The sequence below is a fragment of the Heloderma suspectum genome, chromosome 1 (assembly GCF_057233095.1).
Source record: "Heloderma suspectum isolate Gila_16-S chromosome 1, 16-S_ref, whole genome shotgun sequence".
Taxonomy (NCBI): domain Eukaryota; kingdom Metazoa; phylum Chordata; class Lepidosauria; order Squamata; family Helodermatidae; genus Heloderma; species Heloderma suspectum.
Genome location: NC_139458.1, coordinates 139,817,995 through 139,833,934, shown reverse-complemented (window position 1 = coordinate 139,833,934; position 15,940 = coordinate 139,817,995). Strand labels below are relative to the sequence as shown.

General features: G+C 45.0%; 1 protein-coding gene across 6 annotated transcripts in view; it reads right to left on the bottom strand.

Annotated features, from left to right (window-relative positions):
• Positions 1-13,279: 13,279 nt before the first annotated feature.
• Positions 13,280-15,940, bottom strand: part of KDM2A (lysine demethylase 2A) — a 62,894-nt gene continuing 60,233 nt past the window's right edge. For all 6 annotated transcript variants that reach the window (XM_084803739.1, XM_084803745.1, XM_084803765.1 and 3 more), the window contains one exon: positions 13,280-15,629. In XM_084803739.1, coding sequence (XP_084659865.1) covers positions 15,448-15,629 — 182 coding nt within the window. In that variant the 3' untranslated portion in view covers positions 13,280-15,447. The remainder of the gene's footprint in view (positions 15,630-15,940) is intronic.

Genomic DNA, 15,940 nt, shown 5'->3' with positions numbered 1-15,940 from the left:
CATCTGGTTCCCAAATGAGCCACTCAATCTGCACTAAGGAGGTATCATTCAAAAACCCATGGTGAACTGATTGACTCAGCAATAAAAAATAATCAAGGATCTTGGTGTTCAGGTTCGAACGTCTCTAACAACCCCAATAAGCACTCATTGCCAGCCCCCCTTTGAGAAAAGTAGATCTCCAGATGTCTTGGACTTCAACACCCATGCTGGCAGGGGCTTCTGGGAGTTGAAGTTCAAAACATCTGGAGATCTATCTTCTGCCCTCCCCTGCATTACAGCATCTAAAGCACTGGCAAATTGAAGGGCCACTAAAGTAATGGCAGGCAGACTTTTGGCTCCCAGGATCTACTTTGTTTTTCACTGGAACCCCACCATCCGCCAACTGGAGCCCCCCCCCATATCTTTTACCAACTCACTTTGACCCACAAAGTTATCCCCATATCTCCCAGCCACCTACAAAGTTCAATGTTCATACAGTAAATATATGTGGACAGATATTCCACAGATTAAGGTTGAGAGGTTTGTGTATGCGACAAATATCTAGCGGCTTGGATTTTAAATTGCTCTTCCGTTCTTGTGCAAAAGGGAAGGGTTTTCTGCTAATTCCCACTTCATCTGCATCCCCTCCTTCCTCTAAAACCCCCAACATCAGGAACGGATTTGCAGAGGTGGAGGAGGTTACAGAGTGAAGATGGAGAGGGGAGGGGAAAGCCCTGTTGCCAGAATGTGAACTCTGCTCCATTCATGGAAGGGATGTTAGGACCCAATCCAATGATTGGAGCATTTGCCATAGAAGGATGATCCTGGATGTATATCACTTGTTTAGATTAAGGTTGCTTCCAGATGGAGGGCTGCTAGTGCTAACAGTCAAAAGGCACTGTGCAGCTATTTCGTCTTTTCTTCCTTAATAGATCTTTTCTGGTAAGAAAAAAAGCCAGAATCAGCAATGGAAAATGTGGGATGTTTTCAAGAGGAAGAAAATGCCCCATAAAATTCTATGGAAGAGGCAGTGTGGTTGCACAATAAAAACCTCGTTGGGAAGCACCCTGGAAATCCCACTCCCCATATTCTCTTTCATACTTTAATTTGTTGCAGAACAAAAGTTAATACCTTAAAAAAGGGCAAGAAAGCCAGGGAAACTTCTGCTAAGTTTCCTTCCTTACTGCTTGTAACAATACAGCTCATACATAAAAGGGATCAATGGCCCCAAGTTCACCTCTCCTTCTAATATTAAAGAATCTAGGGCTGCTCAGAGAGTGACACAGCACTATTTGGACAAGGTAACTATTTAGTCTTTGGTATGGTAAACATGCATCCGAGGAAGTAGGCTCACTGACAAAAGCCCATGCTACCATAGATTTATCAAATTTTTGAGGTGCCGCAAAATACTCCTATAATTTTTTACTGCAGCAGACAAACATAGCCATTCTTCTAGAATCTAGAAGGTTGTGCATAAGAACATAAGAAGAGCCCTGCTGGATCAGACCAAGGGTCCATCTAGTCCAGCATTCTGTTCACACAGTGGCCAACCAGCTGTCGACCAGGAACCCACAAGCAGGTCATGAGCACAACAGCACCCTCCCACCCATGTTCCCCAGCAACTGGTGTACATAGGCTCACTGCCTCTGGAACTGGAGGTAGCACATAGCCATCAGAACTAGTGGCCATTAATAACTTTTTCCTCCAGGAATTTGCCAACCTCCTTTTAAAGCCATCCAAATTGGTGGCTATCACTACATCCTGTGGCAGCGAATTCCATAGTCTAGCTATATGCAGTGTGAAGAAGCCCTTCCTTTTATCAGTCCTGAATCTCCCACCAATCAGCTTCATGGGATGACCCTGAGTTCTAGTATTTTGAGAGAGGGAGAAAAAATGTCTCCCTATCCACATTCTCCACACCATGCATAATTTTGTAGACTTCTATCATCTCTCCCCTTACCCTCCTTTTTTCCAAGCTAAACAGTACCAGCTGTTGTAACCCTCTCTCACAGGGGAGATACTCCAGCCCCTTGATTGTTTTAGTTGCCCTTTTCTGCATTTTTTCCAGTTCTAAATATCTTTTTTTTAGGTGTGGTGACCAGAACTGTACACAGTATTCCAACTGTGGTTGCACCATAGATTTGTATAGGGGCAGTATGATATTGGCAGTTGTACCCTCAATTCCTTTTCTAATTATGCCTAACATGGAGTTTGCCATTTTTTCTGTCTACATGTTTATTGACACTCTCAATGAACTCTAAAAGGTGAGACAGGACTTACCCTTGCAGAAGCTGTGTTGATTCTTTTTCAGCAGGGCTTGTACTTCTAATTTACCTGGAACAGACATTAAGTTAATTGACCTGTAATCTCCCAGATCCCCCCTGGATCCCTTTTCAAAAATTGGTGTTACATTGGCCATCCATCAGTCCTCTGGTGCAGAGGCTGATCTTAGGGACATGTTGCATATTTTGGCTAGAAGATCAGCAATTTCATATTTGAGTTCTTTGAGAACTCTAGGATGGATACCGTCTGGGCTTGGTGATTTATTTGCTTTCAATTTATCAGTAGGGTTGAGAACTTAATCTTTTGTTACCACTATGTGCCTCAGTTCCTCAGACTCCCTTCCTGAAAACATCAGTTCAGGCACAGGTATCTGTCCTATACCTTCTGCAGTGAAGACCAATGAAAAGGATTCATTCAGCTTCTCTACAATCTCCTTGTCCTCCTTCAGTACTCCTTTAACTCCATTGTCATCCAGTGATCCAACTGCCTTCCTAGCTGGTTTTCTGCTTTTGATATATTGAAAGAATTCTTTATTGTTGGCCTTGATGATCTTAGCGATATGCTCTTCAAAATGCTTTATTGCATCTCTTATTGGCTGCTTGCATCACCTTTGTACAAGCTTGTGCTGCCTTTTGTTTTCCTCACATGGGCAAGACTTCAATTTTCTGAAGGACACTCTCTTTTCTCTAATAGCTCCCTTAATGCTGCTTGTTAACCGTGCTGGCAACTTCTTGGACTTGGTGCTACTTTTCCTAACCTGTGCTATACATTTTAGCTGGGCTTCTATTATTGTGGTTTTGAGTAACCTCCAAGCATTTTGAAGGGATTTAATCCTCTTAATTCCCCCTTTTAACTTCCTTTTCACCAGTTCCCTCATTTTAGAGAAGTTTTATCTTTTGAAGTCAAATGTGTCTGCATTGGACTTTCTGGGCAATTTTCCACTTAAGTATATATTAAATCTGATAGCACTGTGATCACTGTTTCCAGTTGGTTCAACAACATTTACATCTCGTACTAAGTCCTGGGTGACACCATTTAGGATTAAATCCAAGGTTGCCTCCCCTCTGGTCGGTTCCATGACCAACTGTTCTGGATAGACTTAATCCATATGTAAGCATGGCTCAAATGAGCAGCCACATATTGGATTTCCCTGGGGCAGGATCAGACACTGAGCTAGAGAAATTACATGCCTGTGCCTACAAAGCAGCATTACGGTTTCATTAAAACAGAATCTGCAGACTGAGGCCTTGAGAAACAGGAAGAGTCTATTATCTCCTAAGGTACACATGCACTACCTTTACAGCTCTCCCTCCACACAGTGAGCTTTCTCAGGGCAGTGGTCTATTCCCTAATAATGCTTCCCAACATCCTCATTAGTGCTGTCTCCTCTTCAGCACAACGAGTACACTAGGAACTGCAGCTTTCTTCTTTAAAACCAGGGTGGGCAACTTCTGGCCCTCCAGATGTTTTTCTCTAGAGCTCCCATCATCCCTCACCATTGTCTGTGCTGGCTCAGGCATTGCAGGCCAAAATATCTGGAGAGCCAGAAGTTGCCCAGCCCTGCTCCTGTGCTGACCGTCACTGAGTAAGTGAACATCTCAGTGCTCATTTCCTGGGTTTCCTGTAGGTGTAGGAATCTGCCACAAATTCTCCCACTGGTTGCAGCATGGCACAGGGCAAAGATGGCGGCTCCCCTGCCAAATGCGATTGACATTGCTACTGTACGAGTAGAGAGAGCTCAGATTGGGACAGACAGTTCGAGTCCAATCTCCTCCTACTAACTCGATCATCTTTACCACCCACAAAGTGAAGCACTCCATTGACACCGGATGCCCTTTGTGCTTGCCACTGTAGCAGATGAAGAGGCAGGGCAATAGTTTGAACCCTTCAGTCCTCAACTTATAGAATGCCGGTGCTCGATGGACATCCAGAGCGTGTAGAACTGACTCAGGAGGAGCAGATGGCGAAGAGAAGAAAGCTGGTAAAATAATGTCCTGGTTTAGGTGAGAGTCCAAAACCACCCTCTACAGAAAAGCAGGATTGGGTCATAGGACCACCCTGTCCTTCTGAAAGGTATGGCAGGGAGGATCCACATGTAAAGCAGTTCACCCAAGTGGCGTGCTGATATAATGGCCACCAAGAACGCCACTTTCCAAAGCAAGAGGCGAAGGTCCACTGTTGCCGGGAGCTCAAACGGTTTGGACGAGAGTGCCTACAGGATAATGGAGAGCCTCCAACGCATTACTGTTTCATGGATTGGAGGCATTTGGTTCCAGACTCCCCAGGGAAACTGTTTCACTGCAGCATGTGAGAGAACCCTTCTCTCTGGTAAGGAGGTGCAGCCTTGTCAAAAGCCAAAGAAACTCTCCCCGTGCCAGTCGCAGAAGAGGAGTGAACCAAGGCTGGTGGGGCCACCATGGAGCGACTAGAATATGCCATGTGCCATCCGTCCTGATCTTTGCCAGGACTTTGGCAATTAATGGAAATGGAAGAAAGACGTAGAACAGGGTCCCCCTGCAAGTAAACAGAAAGGTGTTGCCCACCAGACCCAGTTTTAGACACGCCCAGCTGCAAAACACCAGGCAAATGACATTTGATGGCAAAAAGGTTGACTTCTGGCATGCCCCATTGTAGAAAGAGACTTGTTAGGATCTCCTTGTCCATCTCCCATTTGTGGGAGGTCGACATTGTGTGACTGAGCCAGTCAGCAAGTGCACTGTCCATATACAGCCAGATGGATCGTTACAGGTCTGATCTGACAGGACACACACCAGTGAGAGATTTGAAGAGTAAGGGCAAGCAGGGAAAGTATCCCACCCTACTTGTTCAAGTATGCAATGACGGTAGTATTGTCCAATGTTACCTGGGCCAGTCTGTCCACCAAGTCCAGCTCGAACGCCCTGAACACCTTGTTGACTGCCCTTAACTCTAGTAACTTGATGTGCTCAGTGGCTTCGTTGGGCGACCATCACCTGTGCACCATGAGGCCCCCGTAGTGGGCTCCCCATCCCAAGGGTGATGCATCTGTAGTTATTACACAGGATGTAGAGGGCTGAAGGAACAGCATGCCTCACACAAGATTGTCCAGTGCTGTCCACCATTGCAGTGACTCCCTTACCTCTGAGGGCAGATGGTACGACGAGCATCCCCATCAGTATCAAAGTTGCAGATAAGCCAATTCTGCAATGGTCTCATATGCAGGGGGGCATATTGAATGACTGCAGTGCTCCCAGTCATCCATCCAAGAAGGCACTAGACCTCGAAGGCCAATATGGTCCTCTTGGTGAACAATTCACCTGCCAAAGATGCCAAGGACACAACCTGATACTGGGGGAGGTATGCCTGACCTAATTGGGAATCTAAAAGTGGACCAATTAACTGGAGTGTCTGTGTAGGTTTCAGATGAGACTTCTCCCAATTGACGTAGAGGTCCATCTCATTGAGGAGACTGCAAGTCATCTCGACTGACTGAAGAAGCTATCACCTGGTTGACTACCAAGTCAATTGTCTGTGTACAGGTAAATCTCCATGCTGTGCAACCAAAGGTAAGAGCAGACCACTGCCATACACTTCGTGAAGTCACTTGGAGAAGTGTCAAGTCCGAAGGGCAACACCCAAAATTGGTAAGCATCTGGCCCAGTCGCGAAGTGGAGAAAACGTTGGTACGATCTCTCGATTGTGATATGAAAGTAAGCGTCTTTCAGGTCGATCAAGGAAAACCAGTGTCCCCTGGACAGCAGAGGAATGACAGAGAGACCATGTAGAATTTCTGGGTGTGATGTAGGTATTGACCTCTCAAAGGTTCAGGATCAGACGGAGCCCTCCATCCCTCTTCAGTACTGTGAAGTATTGGGAGTAGAACCTGTTGCAGAGATGACAAGGCAGGACAAGTTCTATGGTGCCCTTTGCCAAGAGCATCTGTACTTCTTGCCGAATAACTGGTAATGCAGCCATTACCCAGACTGTCCTGAATGGAGGGAGGGCGTCAAACCCAATCCTGTAATCCTTCTGGACAATGGAAAAGACCCAGGGCTCTGATGTGATGTTGGACCAGGCAGGCAGGAAAGAAGACAGAAGAGTTCTGAAGATGGGAGGTTGAGCAGATGGATGAAGAAAGAAGTGTGTGTGTGCATGTATGTGTGTGTGGGGGGTGGGAGTGGGGGTGGGAGTGGGGGTGGGGGTGGGGGTGGGGGTGGGAGTGGGGGTGGGGTGGAATAAGTCAGAGGGATACTTGTTGTCCTTGTCACCCTTGGGGTGGAAACTCTGGAACTTAGAGGAATACTGTTTTCTCAGTACCAGAACCTGTTGGTGTGGTGACGATGCAGAACCAGATTGCTGGTAAGAGTACTGCATTCTAGATGGCTTGAACCAGGATCGCTGTTTTGAGGAAGGGGGCTGATTGAACCCCATTGGGTGTGCTGTGGTCTGCACCTTTTGGACCAAGTCCATCACCTCATTGGTTTTACAACTAAAGAGGCTCTGGCCGTCGAATGGTAAATCCTCAATCCATGATCAAGCTTCCTGGGAAAGTCCCACAGACCTCAGCAATGTGTGGTACCACCAGGCAATTGTACCCACAAGAACTGTCATGTAGCAGTCCACCTGATATTGAGAAGTGTTTATCTGCTGTCCGGACAGTCACATGGCCTCACTTGGAAAGACCCAACCAAGATCTTTTTTACCATCAGGAAAATGATCAAAGAGATAGCCAACCGTCTCACAGAGGAAAAGCTGGTATTCTGACATAGCTGCCTGGTAATTGGATACCTTGATCCCCAGTAAGACAGAGGAGTAGAGTCTCCTATCCAATAAATCCAGATGACAATCTTCCTTATCAACAGGAGAAGAGTGGCATTTCCTTGACTTGCCCTGCGCAGCCTTCACCACTATTGGATTTGGGGCAGGATAGGTGAACAGAAATTCTGCATCATTGTCTTGGATCCGATACATTCCCTCAAGTCATTTAGATGTGGAAGGCATAGTAGAGGGGGCCTTCCATGACTGTTTAATGGCATGGTGCAGAGCAGGAAGAAGGGGAATTGCTATAGGTTGAGATAGTTCAGTATTGACAGTGTCAGACACCACGTCTTGAACAGGTGAGACTGGCTGTTATGTTTCATGCCCCAACAACTGCATCATATGCATAACCTGGTCTGAGAATTCCCCAAATCCTCCAATGGAAGATGGCATCATGGGACCCCACAATAGCATCCAGAGAGGAGACAGAGGGATGTAGAGATCACTGAGACATTGAGTCCGGCTGATACCCATTGATGTTGGAGAGCAAAGATGCCCCCGGAGGAAATGCCCTCTGGTTGTGTGGGTCCCAAAACCTGGTCAGGTGAGGTGATGCCTCCAGGGCCACCGAAACATCAGTCAAACAGTGAACCAGTGCGGGTTGCAACAGCAGTTGCTGCTCAGACAAGATGGGCAGCATCAAGGATGTTGTTGGATGTTGTTAGGAAGTTATAGTTGGAAGGGGAGGGTGAGGAACGTGTCCTCATCATCCTGCAGTCTTGTGCCGACTGTGGCCGAAAGTAGTGATTGGTACCAATGAACCCCATGATCGTAAGAGTCTCTAAGAGTGGTAATGATGACAATATAGGTCAGCAGGGGAAATGTCCCAATCTTGAGATTTCATGTAAGGCATGTCCCAGTCTGAGTGCCTATCCCAGTCAGAAACTGAGGATCTAGATTGGCACTGACACCCCTCATATTGTCTAGAGGCATGATCTCTTCAAACCGATGCCATCAAGAAGATGGAGTCTGGCAATTCAGGACAGCAGTCCCGAGACCTCCCATACTGAGGCAATTGATACGGATCCTGACGAGGTGGCAAAGGGGGTTGCTCGATCAGGGAGGCACCCCTGATCTTACCGTCCAATGTCAATGCAATTGGAACTGGGTCCTGTATCAGAAACAGCCATTGGCATTGGAAACAACAGCATTGGTGGAGGAGTGGGAGTCACGACAGAAACTGGAGATCATGGTCGGTCCTGTAGCATTGATGGAGGAGCGGGAACATCGATCAAACTCAGTGATCATGGTCAGTCCTGTATCGAGTCTGCTGCCTTCTTTGGACTTTTTCTTCTTTTTCTTCTTAGGTTCAGAAGAAGTGGCTGATTTTGAGGCCTTGGCCTTTTTAGTCAGCTTTTTTGCCAATGAAAATGTCAGTGACTGCACCAGTGTGGGTGGGTCTTGCTTGCTTGGAGACTCCTGTCTCAACATGCGAGACAGATTCTTGGGGGATTCCAACCCCAACACTTGTACAGGCCCTGGCAAAGCAGACACACCCATAGCAGGCTAAGAGGGGCTTGAGCCATCCTAGGCTCCTCTAACACCTTGAGTGGGTTCCTCCACAGTCTGCCGTGCAAGCAATCAAAATGATTTATTCCCGCCTGCTTGGGAAACACCTAACAATACGGGCACGACTCAACCAAGTGCCCTTCTCCCAGGCAAACTAGACAAAGCGAATGTCCATCTTTAGTGGGGAATTTGCTCCCGCAGTGGACACATGTATGAAAAACTGCCTTGAGGGCCATATGTCTGTCAGGCAATTGCTAGATTGTGAACAGTTACAAACCAAACTAAAAGTAACAATAGAATTAAATACTGAAGAAAAAATCCTCAGCTGAAAAGTGCATCAGAAGAACTGGTCGCAGAGAAGTTCCCTTACGAAGCTACCGCAATGGCGGTTGAAAGAGAACTGAGGGATAAAGTGGGATCCCACTAGGGTCATACGCACAGGGACGGTGAGGGAAGAATTCCCAGCAAAACGCCTCAGCTGTAGAAGTTTCCTGAATTGAGGCTCTGCACAGGTATAGAGCCGATATGTGCGAAACACAAAGACCATGAATACTAGGCCAGGAACTGGTAATGAAGACTGACAAGGTTATTAGTCTTTTACTCTAGTAAAATATTGGTCGATTGGTAACCCTATGTGCCCACGGTGAACACTATAAATAATTTGAAGATGCACATAGGCAAAGGGTATGTGCAGGAAGGATGTGTCCGTCACAGCTTCCTGGCATGTATCTATTGTGTATCCCTGTGTATAGAAGTATCTCCCCTTCGCCCGTCTTGGCATTAACTGCAAGACATAGCAGATACACCAGGCTATATCCACAAGGAGTAGGAAGGCGGTTTCAGTGTGCAAGTCAGAGTGTACGTGAAACTAAATTCATATTTTGGACTTCATGGGTGTGAATCTTAGATTAGTTGATCTTTCCCAAACATCTTCCTCAGACCCTTCAGCTTCTTCCAGACAAAGTAAGCACTAACTATATCTACGTAGCCTCCTTTTATTTTTCACAGGGGCATTAGGTCCCAACATGTATCTGATCTCAAAATATTTTGCCCACCCCCATGGCTTGCAGTTATACAAAAAGCAATTTGCTGTGTGGTATCAGAGTATCCGAAAACTGTACTTGGCTCAAGTATAAATTTCCTGGTTTTAATCAATCTATGAATGAGAAAGAGCAGGTTCAAATTTAGAAAAGTGCACTCTAGGGAGATGTGTAAAGGCCACCAAATATGGAGATTATGAATAAAGCTCAGCAGTTGGCACTCTCCTTCCCTCCAACTGGGAGGAAATAATTTGTAGCCATGAATATTGCCCAGATTTGAGGCTTTAAGTCAAACGGTGGCAACATATACTGGTGCCAGGTGGGCAGGGGGAGCAGAGGAGGGGCAACAGAACACTCACTGAATTTTTGCGAAAAAAGGAACTAAGACTTAGCTGCCTGAAGAAGACATGACGTTTTTCGTGAACAGAAGGGAGAATGACATTGCGTGTTTTTTAAAAAGGGAAGTGTAAAAGTAATTAGCTGTTTACCTAGAAAATTTGTACACTATAGATGACAGTTGTGCAAAGCTGCTGGAGTGTGTGTGTGTGTATACTGCCTTATATGGAGTCAAACTGTCCATCTATCCCAGAGCTTGTAGTGTCTGTTCTAGGCCACAAGCAGAGCATTTTTCCAACCCCGCTCCTAGAGATCCTTTTAACTGGAGAGCCTTGGGATTAAACCTGGGATCTCTCAAGACTTTCTTAATGAGTCATTGCATGACAGTTGTACACAGACTCTGATGCGTGCTCCAGCCTCTCCAATTGTAACATTTTAACTTGGCTGTAAGTGGATGCTGCTGTACATAAAGGGACAGACTTTTAGCATTTGTTTTTGGTATAACACACACCATGTATTTCTTCTTTCATAAGACAACTGTACATACTGATCTGCAGAAGTAATTTACTTTCTCCACTGTATTATTTACTAAGTGTTGTCCGTTGGCTTTGATGTTCACATAAGAGGAATATAATGCTCTATTAAAGATCTGAAGAGAGCATGAACTCACATTATCCTTGTTTCCTTTTAGGTCAGCATATTTCATCCTGCATTTCCTGTATGCATCCATCCCAGAGCCCCTTGCTGAGTCTGGGCATCTTCGAATGTGCCCTAATAGCTGTGTGCGCGCTTCTTCCGTAAACCATTCCACTGAGCAGTTTCCCCTGCTATTACAAACCTTTATCATCATAACCTGGATCTGCCTGGTTTGTTTTCATTCAGCAGCTTTGATATGCCTTTGCTAGATCAGTGCTTGGTCCTAGCAGAGGCCTTCTTCCCAATGCACACAGAACGATTTGATTTGCTGTTTTCCCTCCAGTCTAATTTTCTTTACTTGCTGTATTTATATTTATACCTTGCACCTTCAACACTGCTGTGTCCCCAGGGCAGTTTAACAATTATAAAATAAATGCAGTTATTAAAATTTAGATATCAAATCATACCCACTTTCCTGAACCCTTTCTAGACGTTTCAGCATGTTCTGAAAACTGGGTCTAACAATCAGTTTTGACCATATTGACCTAAACCTCTGTACCAGCAGGTTGAGCCACAAGGGATTGGATAAAAGTTCAGATATGAATAAATTGCATGAATAGAAACAGATTAGTATGAATAGTCAGACTCTAAGGACAGACACAGATGCCATGACCTGTTAAAAATAGATACCTGGATATTTGTTGGTCCCTCATAATCAGAATTACAAGCATATATGCCCATGATACCTATCACTGAGTATCTTGCATCCAAAACAGATCAGAAACATCTCTGCTTTACTTGTACAGTATAACAAGATAGAAGTATACTCTTGCTTAGGAAAGTATCAGGTTATAGCTCAGATGATAACCCCAAGAAGCCAAAGAGATTAAAAGGCCAAGGTGCATAGAGGTTAGAGACAGAAAAGAAACTCTAATCATGCACAAGAGGAAAATGTGCACATTTTAAGGATGAAGAATTATAGGGATAGATATCAGTATTGGGGATGCAGTTGCGTTCAAAGTGCTTCAAAATTTGGAGGACACACCTGCCCACACAATGAGCTCTAGAGAAGGCAATGGAAACTAATAAAAAAAACTAGTACAGCATCTGTCATCTTCGGTAAACTAGATGGAATGATTCCTGGAAGATATGATCAGGAGGTTAAGTCTCATAACTATTTTGATTCTATTTCTATGCTATTTCCTCAGCCTTTGTTATCCTGGTCTACCAGGAAGCACATGAGCTTTCATGTCTTGCTTTAAGACAAGCTTATGACCTTTATGTGTATAAACATGGAAACTTGGGAGGCTGGGTGACTGAGCTCTGGCACTCCTCTTAGAATCAATTGTCACGTTTAAGTTGAACAACGTACATCCTTCTAAGCACCGTCGATTAGAGACTCTCAAGGGACAGTATCCAATGTGACACTACTGCCAACGTAAAATATGTTGCGCTAGCATAAGCAACCTCTAGCACAATGCAATGGTGTTTCTGGCTCAAGTTTTCTGGGGAAAATCCGCCATCCCAGCAAACACTATTGGTGTTGCACTACAGTTCACTTATGCTACAGCAGCATATTTTACATTAGTGCTAGTATTGTACTGGCTGCGGCCCAAGATCTTTTACAAATACTCAATAGGGTTATAGCCCGAAATTTCCACTGAATAATCCATGTAGGACTAAGTAAGAAGGACATAAACTATAGCTATGGGTCTTTGGTCCTAAGGATGGATCCAAACTAGATCTAAAACTGTGCCATGGCCCTGAAAACACTTTTCAATTCGATATAGCCAGGGCGGTGCATATGGTACAGTTCTACAAGAGAATGTGGAAGTGGATGCAGAATTCAGCTTCCTGAGAATATCAGATTTCATGTTTGAAAAAAGTTCCTAGTCCTCATGGCTTTGAAGATATGCTTTAAAGTACAGGGATATTGCTTGCTAAAATCTGAGAAGCCAGAGGGATAGCTGAATGACAGAATAGCTGAGGGCATGGTTTCAGTGCTCTGTTGAAATTACTGTCCCTCTGCAATGATGAGCAAAATTTCCATATTCTGTATTTTTTAAAATTTCTTTTGAGAACGTTATGCAAATTGAGCATGTTTCCATAATTGACATGGGGCACAGAATCCAGCTTTACTGGGTACAGAATTTGTATTATCCAAATACAAAATTTTAATAGCATAAAAAAGGCCCCGAATATAGGAAGGGTAAATGCATGGTAAGTTACCCATTCTCTCATACTGGTTAAGATTCCCTTGGATTTGAGCTCACATCATAATCAATATGGAGACCCACACATTTTTTTCTTGAAATTTTTATTCCAAAATCCACCCCATGAAACAAAGTCTCCCTTCAGAGGCTGGTATCTTTTCTTCCCCCTTTCACTTGTGTCTCATTCCTGCGGTAATATGTTTGAGGAAAGATTCTCTAAAACCATTATTGGCAAATTATTAGAAAATGAAAAATCCCAACTAGCTCCCCTCCCTTTAGCCCCAAATATCCCCCAACCCTAAACATGTCAACCGAGAGAGCGCAAGACTTGGTTTCTTTTACCCTTAATGCTTACATTTAATTTTAAAGCACAACATTGGAGATTGACTCTAAGTTAGCAACAAAAAATATATATTTACAATTTCTTCAAAAAAACACAAAAGAACAACCAAACCCTTTTAGACAATAGTGACTTTCTTTTAGGGAGTTTTATTTAGGGAGCATGTTTTTTTTTTTTAAATCACTAAGTGATTTTATATATAATTTCTCTTTCCTTTATGTCACCACTTGCCCTCTGAGGTGGTGGCCAGTTTAGGCAATGAAGTTTCACAATTTGCTTTTAAGTCTCTTAAGCCACAGTCATTTGAGGGTCACATTTGAGAAGGCTGTAGGACAGCAAAGCCTAAACCCACAATACCCTCCCCAGTCAGTCTGCTGCTTGTTCCATCCCTCTTGCTGCAGGACGAGATTCCTCCCAGACTAATGCTCCTGACATGCCAACTTGCTGCAGTTCAGCACTTCTCAGGCTGATCAATGCATATGGAGAGTTGTGAAGGTGCTCCCACTTTTGAGAAAATAAAAACACAAAATACCCAGAGCCTAGAAATCTCCAAGGTGGGAGTTATCTGGGCAGATGCACTTGGATCTCCTATTTATGGCTATTCTCACCTTCCTCTTTTGAAAGAAAAAACAAAAAAGATTCTATAATATTTTTTCCACAGGAGCCAACACAACAAGGCAGAAAGTTTCCACTTCTAGGAGAAGAAGATCAGTGGGCGTTTTTTTTTGCAGAAAAAATCAATTTGCAGCAAAGCTCCTGTGTACTGAGGCACTCTGGAACTCATCACACTAGCATTGTCCTCTTGGCAAAGAAGCCTACTCATGTGGAAGTGAGGGGGAACCTCTGGATTTCAGTAGATCTAAATATATATCCCCCACCCCATCCCCAACAGTGCAGGGGAAGCTGCTCTTCCCCGGGGCTCAAGTGCCACAGCTTTCAATGTAATTGGGCTGGGCAATTTGGAGAGCTGTGTGTGGATTCCTCCCCATCCCTTATTGCTTCAGAAGCAGCGAGGGTGCATTGGGCTTTCCTCCAACTCTATAATCTCTCCTCCTTTCCCTTGCCACGCAGACACTGGAGAACTCTTTTTTGCCATGCGAGGCTCAGAGGGGGAGGCAGGGGTGAAGGGCAGTCTAATTTGTGCTATCGCTATGGGGAAGAGAGCAGAGTGCAAAGTGTGCATTCAAACCCTGACAAGCTCGGACAGCTGGAAGGAGTATCCAGTCACTCAGGCAGGGGGAAATAAAATAGGGATCCAAAATATTACCTTTCTTTCTAAAGTGCAAAAAGCTCTCTGCTGCCCAAGAGAGAAGTTCTTTGGACCGGCCATTCATTGCAAAGGAAGAGAGGCAGCTAATGGGGCATTCACCCGTCTCCCAGCTCAAGAACCAACAGCTATGCACCCCACAAGATGTAGGCTTTTTTTTCCAGCCAGCATCTCCAAGAATGCTTGTTTCAGCAGACTATGGGACAACAGAGACCATTTCCGCTGGTATTAGAATCCCAAAAGATGCCTCTCAAGCCTTCAAGCTCTACTGCAGCTTTCCCTCTACAAATGCTACCATCTTTTCAGACTAGGAAAGGTAGAACATGCTTGCTTGACCTTCAGAAAATCTAGGACAAGAACATGACTCCCTCCATGTGAAAATTCAGCCACCCTCTCACTAGCTTCAAGTTGGAAAGTGCCTGAAGACTACCTAACAGCACAGGGAGAGCCCCTCACCATGCAAGAGGCACTACTACTGTGGACACTGCCACTCTGAGTAATCAGGACAAAGCAGTAGCCGCCCATTCAACTGCTGAAGAGTGAGAAAAGGAATCTTAGCAGAGTGTGGCAGGCAAGAGAAGTTACCAGCCCAATGACTCAGTAACAAATCGCATACCAAGACAGCAGGGAAACAGGAAGCAAAAGTGCACCTGTTCTACACCATCCAGGTCTGATTTCCCCATAATCTGGTAAGGAAGTGTAATCTGTTTTTGTGGGATTTATGAGAGGGGGGAGGGCTGAGAGGAGAGGAAGGGGCATGTTCCCCCTGAAAACACTGCTACAAAACATCAAGTTAGAGCATGTAGCTGATGAGCAAGTACCCTACAAGAGCAGCCGTCCAGCAATCTCTTCTTGTTGCCACTTCCTCAAATGCCTAGTGGCATTTCCTGGTCTGCAGAAGTCCCAAGTAGAGGAGGGACATTACAGTCACACTCAGGCTGGCACCTTCCCTGCCTGGGGATGTGGTGGGAAATTGGGGGAGGGTCTGCTCTCCAAGAGGGGCTGTCTGGGATCTTTCCTTCTCTTCAGTCTGTCTGTGGCCAAACTCTAGCTGATTTTCTGGATCAGCTTTTCATCAGACAGGCAGTAGAGGCTGTTGATTGACAGGTCTGAGATGAAGTGCTCGCAGGCCTTGCGGGTGATCTGCTTGCAGCCACGAAGGTCTATCAGGGTGACATTAGAGATGCGGCGCAGGTACAGCAGGGACTGGTCTGTGAGCTTATTGCAGCCTGTGGAGAGAAGGACAATGTTATGATCTGTATAATTCCCATGTCCATTTTCACAAAGGTGTGCAGAGTCAGCAACTGCTACATAAGAGCAGAAGAGATGCATGTCCTCCATTAGGCCTAGTCAAACTTTGACTTTATGGTCACTTAGTCAGAATACAAGCAGAGCTGCACCTATAGCTGACATGACCGGCGGCTGTGACAGGTTGTTATGGAACAAGGCAGGCCTGACTCTTGGATTGCTAAGGCATGGATAGGAAGCCACTCTTTGTGAACCAGGTAACAGAAAAGTTTAGATCCGCAGTAGCAGCATC